We start from the raw sequence: 7,242 nt of genomic DNA on the forward strand, positions 1-7,242 counted from the left end.
CAGACGCAATTTCGTACTTAATATTTCCGTAATGTAATAAGCGCCACACTTCGTCCACGCCTATCACAGGGGTTTTTTTACCGAATTTTTAATCTAAAGTTCGTCTACATTATGTAGTTTTACTTCTTGTTACGTCATTTACTTATTACTCACATTTACAGATTTACTGCATCAAATGCATTTTGGTAACGTGTGCACATTTCTTACATAACCTACATAATACTTTAAAAATCTTGCAAAAAGTTTGTGTACCAATAGTGATTGAAGTAATACTTATGACATAACTTACTCAAGGAATGGGGATCGGTCTTCACAGTATCAAATGCCAAATAATGCGGGGATAAACATTTTACTCCAACAGATATGCGAAGAGGAAGATCTTACGTTACTGATTCGTTTATTTCTGGTGTGTAAAACCGCACTTGGTTTAATTTACCAAGAAATTTAATATTTTTTCTTGTATCCGATTCATACAGGAAATAGATTATTATTGGCCTAGTGGAATTCATACGATTCAAATACATTTTATGAAGCAAGGCTTTTTGGAACCAAAATTTATACTTTTTTACTTTTATGGCGGTTAACCGTTTCGTTTACCTATAAAATGTGATTAACATTGCGCTATTGTTATTTTTTGCTGATCGAATAAACCTGTGGAACGAAATTTTAAACAACAGAAATCGATGCTGCTAGCAATAAATTTAGCGAAACATCTCGAATACATAAAAATTACATAATCTTTTTGTGCCCTTTTTTATTGAAAAACCCAAATCTTTTTTTCCGTATGGCAATGTTTAGTTCAGTTTAATAGTATCAGCAATTTCTGCCAATCTTGTGTAATGACCGCACAAGGGTACTAGGTACTTATTAGTTTTGATAAGACCTTGGAAGAAAGGAAATCTTTACCTGACATTAAACATACCATAGGTAACTAAAAAGTTGATGTTCTAATTTCTTTGAAACATTGCGTAGGGCTAATAAAATAACCGCCTTAACCGGTAACTTAGATTGGTTCGGTTAATATTGACAAAGTGAGCATTTTTTTTTCGCTCGAACAGCAAATATTTATTTTACTCCAAATATCAAACTGCTTTTTTAGATACTTAATGATAATAAGACTATTAGGTAACGCATATAATTCTCGTAGGGAACTTGATTATTGGCCAAGGGTTATGCGGCTCACGCTAAAGATTATAACAAGAAAAAAATTACGAAGATTGATTGCAATAGGATTTAAAGTAAGGTTTTATTATAAAATAACTAAATTGAATACTTACTACGTCAATAAAAACTCGGATAAAACGAATTCAGCGCATCTTACCGCAACGTATATTTTGATAATGCTGTTAAATACTTATTGTGATATTCTTTATGTAGACAATTATTTTATGCACATTAGACGAGTCTACAATAATAAAACTCTCATTATTCTGAAAACCGGTTACTGGCTAGCGACTATCGACCAAACACATTTTAATCAAGTACATTTTTTAAAACGTCAGTGTTGCTGCCTGCAACTAAACTAAATACCCATTATGATGGTAAAACTCTTTCGTTCTTTTTAAATCAAAAGGCACGACTCAAATATTATTTGTATGACTCATACCATATAGAGTACTACAAAATAATATATATTGTTTACGTCAGGTAGGTACTTAGAATTGATATACAATTTTAATAATTAAAAAATGAGTCATTCTTATCCATTGCAGTGCTTTTGAAAACGTTTAATTAAACTAACAGATTAAATGAAATACTGTGCGTTTAAATTAAAATTGTACATTAAATAACGAAATTACTTTGTAATTTGACACTATAGGTATTTTCAAACATTTTGACGTTACGACGCTATATTAAAGACCTTCCTCTTTTAATGATAAATCCTTCTTATGGTGCTTATTAAATTATATTTGTTTCATGTATAGCGGCCCCACACCGCAAGCTTATCTCTACGAGAGCCAAAACTTGTATAAAAACAGTAATTCAATTGTATTGAATAATAATATATGATTTTTTTTATTTATGTACTAGTAAAACTTGAAAAACTTGATTATAAGCTTAAACCTATTCAAATGGTTTTGTATTTTTTATCGTAAGTTCTGCTACGAGACGACTTTGTTAACAAAAAATGTTAACAGAGTACTTTCAAGATCAATTCGGGGAAATGGGAAGTTATCAACATTTATCTGGCAACCCGAAATTTGACTTATATAAAAAAATTTGGTTCTCATTCACTTTGTTGATATAAATATTTATTTTAAATTAAATACCTTAGTAAGCAAGCAAATCATATCTAGTGTAATAAGTTCAAGTAAGTCTTGTGATAGGTACCGGCTGTATTAAACTAAGATTAAAATCAGTTTTGTACTATCTATCGCACACAATAAAATTACTTTGTAAACAAAGTTATTCACAGAGATTTAATATAAATATTATAACGAAGTATACAAAAACCTGCTTTATAGCTCTAGTCGGTATATATACGCTGCACAAAAACATAACCGGTCAGTTTCCTTGTATCGCGTCCCGCGTAGGTACTAAATAAGAACAAGTCGCGCAGGCAATTTGTGATTAGTTTTAAAAATGCTTAGCGCCTGACAGAACTCGTTAAAAAGACAAACAATCGTGTAAAATAGTGACAAAAAATATTCTTAGTTCGTGTTTCAAATAATAATATGCATTTAATAGTGAAACTAGTGTTTTGTGTGGCTTTGTGCTACGGGCAAACTTTGTTACAAGAACCACTCGAAAATAATACAGGCCTTCACAATGAGTTGTCCGAACGGATCGGAAACTTTTCCATTGAAGTGTTATTTCACACATCGAAGACATTAGGCAATGACCAGAATTTTATTATGTCTCCTATCACAGTTTGGAGTGCGATGGCCGTTATTGCTGAAGGTGCGTCGGGGAATACGAGGAATGAAATCAACAACGCTTTGCGGCTGTCTCTCCGCGTAAGAGACAACACGCGCATCGGCTTCCGAAACATAACCCAGTGGCTTCAGGTGAACACCAACACTGTTAAACTAGCTAAAATAAACGCCATATTCGTCGACAGAGATCGCCTTCCTCTGCCAGACTTTCAGGACACAGCAAAGTATTTTTACCAAACAGAAATGATCACACTGGACTTTAAAGACAGCGATAAAGCAGCTAGTCTCCTGAATTCAGCTGTTTCAAACTTCACGCACGGAAAAATCCCCAACTTGGTGGACCCCAGCTACTTCCAGGACACACAGATGGTGTTGACCAGTGCTCTGTACTTCAAAGGCCAGTGGACTGTTCCCTTTAACTCCACATATACCACAAAAATGCCATTCTTCAACAGCAATGGAGACAAGATTGGAGAAGTGAACATGATGTCTAACAGAAACAACTACCCATTTGCAAACATTGGGCAGTTGCAAGCCAGAGTCATAGAATTACCATACGGCAATGAAAACAGACTTTCAATGCTCATCATGCTGCCAAACAGAGGGGTCTCCCTAGAAGACATGTTTGCCAACTTCAAAAATGTTAACTTAGATGTATTGTTTGAAGAATTAAGAGTGGCTAAAGAACAATATTCAGAGGATCAAGTGGATTGCTTCATTCCTAGATTCAAAATTGAGTCAGACTTGGACCTGACTAATGTGCTTAAAAATCAGTTCGGTATTATTGACCTGTTTGACCCAGCTCAGGCTAAGTTGCCTCACATGGCTCGAACACCAATGTATGTATCAAGAGTTATTCACAAGGCTGAGATTGAAGTCACCGAGGATGGTACTGAAGCTGCCGGTGTAACGGTAGCCGAGTTCAGCAACCGCATTGGAGTAGTACAGTTTCAAGCTAACAGGCCATTCACATATATTATTGTAGAAAAAGTAACTAATTCTATTGTTTTCGGTGGATTTTACAGACAGCCATCAGTGTATTGAAAATAAAAAGGTTTAAACACAAATTTTGTATGTGCAAACTAAGTCTACAATTCTACTTAAAACTTCTTGGTTGTTTAGAAAAAAAAAAACTTAATTCTCTATTCAAAATTTGTTATATTATTTGTTTTTGAACACCAAATGATACAATTTTCTTTGTTATTATAATATTCAAACAAATACTTTTAACTTTAGTGACCATGTTACATAGATATTACAATAAATACAACTTATCTATGAAACAAGTTTAACAAGATACTGATTTGTTTGACCTTTAATGGCATCAGTATAAAACATGTGAGCTGAGCACTATTCATACAAGAAAACATTATGATTAAGATTAACTTTGTGGTTTTAACATGATCTAATGATTATTTAATTCATTTAATGTCTTTTGTGTTTGGAATAACACATAATTGATATTAGAATTTTTTTACCCACCATTAAGTCACAATACTAAGTGTTAATTTAATAAGTTCATGCCACAGATTAGATAAAGAGTTCAGTATGTCTGTCGATTTTAATTTTTAATAATCTTGGTGTTCTTATTTTCAACTGCAAACAGGAAACTTTAACAATTGTTAATATAATGCTCTCTTATGTAAATAAGTTATTTTGTTGTGTTAAAACAACATGTGATGGATTTGAGCGGGAAAATTATATTTTCCTCAATGACTTAGCATAAGTAGGTACAGACAATAATACAATTCATTGGAAATATTGATTGGTTATTTGAACTGAAACAGACTGCCCTCATGCGGGATTTTACAATAGTAAATTGTCCTTAATATAGGTACTTTGTGGCATCATAACATAATATCTGTTTGTTAGTTCTAAGTGATCATTATTGTTCTTGAATCGTTTTTTAGTTGTTGTTTTTTATATAAACAGGTTGTGTTTTTAACATATGTATATTTAAAAATCTTTGTAGTAACTATTTTGAAAGAATTCTCGTTTTCTTAAAACTTGTTCTTGATCAAGTCTATGCATAAATATCAGTTTGAAAACTTGATATTCAAATTGTTAAGAAAATATTGTCAGTCGCAAATATAGAATTGTTAAGTTTAAAAATTACCATTGCTATGCTTGGTAAACTTGGGAAAAGGTGCCTATAATCGCTATTTTTTAAATAGGCTCGGTTGATACGTTTTATTTATTTAGATCATTACTTCTTGTACATTGTTATTAATATTAAGAGACATTGATCTCCATGAAGGCAGTCTAACACCTAAGTCATCTTAGATAGTTTCTTTAAATATTGTGATCTATAGAAACGAAATTACTTTTGACAATCTCAAAAATTTTATTAAAATTATTTTTCGTACACATTTGTATTTTTTTTAACTGTTTTGTCTGTGATAGTATAAGATCTGTGATAATTTAAATTTGAACTGAACGAAATTCGTTTTAAGTAATTTAGTGATAGTGAATAAATTAGTATGAAAACAAATTTCTGATTGTCTATATTGTTTTTTTATCATATTTGAGCTTTAATGACCTCGTGAAATATATCCCCGACTTTGATATTCAACAGTTTTTTTAAAACCTATCAGATACTTGAGGAAAAAAAAGAACAAAAAATTGTTCCTGTTTTTCTAACTGCGAGTTTTTCTTATAGTGTACCTACAGGAAATAGTAAAAAATATCTATTTTTAACTTCCCTAAAATTGAATAACTAGTCACCGATAATTAGGAAAGGCGCTTTGCCTAATCTTATGAAAAAGGCTAAATGACTAAGCAGTATGGAAAAATCCGGTATCAGCACTGCGTATATTATACCTAAGCCTTTATAGATGCCAAACCACCAAGCAACCCTACTATACTATGTACTGTATAGACAACGTCAACTTTGACTTGGCGCCAAAAAAAAGTTATGCATGAGCAGAGGCGTGTTGTCATTGGTCATACTGTCTACCTAGCGTTATAACGTTTAATCAAGTATCCATGAATAGTCAAGAATGTTGGTTTAATTAAATTTGGCATCCCCGCTACTTGAGCACTACGTCGTAAAATTCGTAGAGGTCAAACGACATCGTTCCGTAAAATATTGACATTAGTTGCACCTGTTTGGCATCGGACCTTTGGCCATCAAATTAAAAAAAGATAACATTCTGGACTTATATTTTAAGTTTAACTTTTGAATTTAGTTTTGGTATAACCATTATTTCCATATTTATTATAGCGTCAGTAGACGAGTAGGTATGACGCCTATTGTATAATTCTCAGTACATTATTTTAAAATACAATTCACAATTATTTTTAAAAGAACTCCGTTATGGTATTCAGTACCTACGTAGCTTATTAGATATCAACATTAAAACGTCAAAAAAAATATACATTTATTAATATAATTGTTATTGCGCCTCCATAATCGAATGTTATAATTAACCGCAAACTGAACATAACAACTTTACGCATTAAATCTGTTATTAGCTTATTGTTACTACGTCCTATAACTTGTACCTAGTTATTTAAATATATTCAGTTTTGTAGGTATAAACGTACCGAGATTACAGATTGTGGATTGACGCATTTAATAGCGGTCTATTTTTTTTTTATAAATAGGACTTAGAATGAGGTTTGGATAATTTATGTTTTAAAAGTGTCAGGCATAGGGCTGTCCTATTCCGAAATCAAAAAGAAAAGATAAATGTCATATGTGAATTAAAAAAAAAGTGCTGGTTACTGGCTATTACGTTCTAAGATTACATAATTAATTGTTCTTGGAAAAAAGGGTAAAATAAATGTCTAATCAAACTGCGGGGCAAAGACCTTTTCTCTTCATGATCGGGCCGTAACCAATTTAGACACTTCCATCTTTTTGTTGCTCTGTACCTACGTCGTCTGCCATTTTTTGCGCGAAGATGACGGCAAAGGCTTTTAAAATCCTAGTGGGTAATAGTTGAACAATTTTTTGCGTAGATATAGGTACAAATATTGACTTATTTGGTTTTTATTGAATCGACAGCTCAACCTACATCCGGGCTCATACACAAACTGGTACAAGCCGAAGCGGAACACAACTAGAGCCAAACCTCGAGAACCGCAGCTAAACCTTGATATTCCTCAAAATAAAAAACGTCTTTACTCTGGGTATTACCAGCATCGTTCATTAATTCGTATTATTCCGTTGGCATTACATAAATTGTACCGGTTTTCAAGTATAGCTGGTACAGCGATGCAAAATTGACTCATGTCCTCATGTTTCGTTTGTATGTCGTCGACTTGTTTCTATAAATATATTTTTTTCTTACAATTATAAGCTAAGAGGAAAACCACTTCGTCGTAGGGCTGTCAAACTACTTAGTGGTACCTAAAATCTATT

At 32.5% G+C, this 7,242-nt stretch overlaps 1 protein-coding gene across 1 annotated transcript; it reads left to right on the forward strand.

Moving 5' to 3' along the window:
• The first annotated feature begins 2,219 nt into the window (after positions 1–2,219).
• On the forward strand, positions 2,220–5,367 carry LOC113499377 (serine protease inhibitor 77Ba-like). Its single transcript, XM_026879844.1, has one exon. The coding sequence runs from the start codon at positions 2,676–2,678 to the stop codon at positions 3,918–3,920; it is 1,245 nt and encodes a 414-aa protein (XP_026735645.1). The 5' UTR covers positions 2,220–2,675; the 3' UTR covers positions 3,921–5,367.
• Positions 5,368–7,242: the final 1,875 nt, after the last annotated feature.

The sequence above is a fragment of the Trichoplusia ni genome, chromosome 12 (genome assembly GCF_003590095.1).
Source record: "Trichoplusia ni isolate ovarian cell line Hi5 chromosome 12, tn1, whole genome shotgun sequence".
Lineage (NCBI taxonomy): Eukaryota > Metazoa > Arthropoda > Insecta > Lepidoptera > Noctuidae > Trichoplusia > Trichoplusia ni.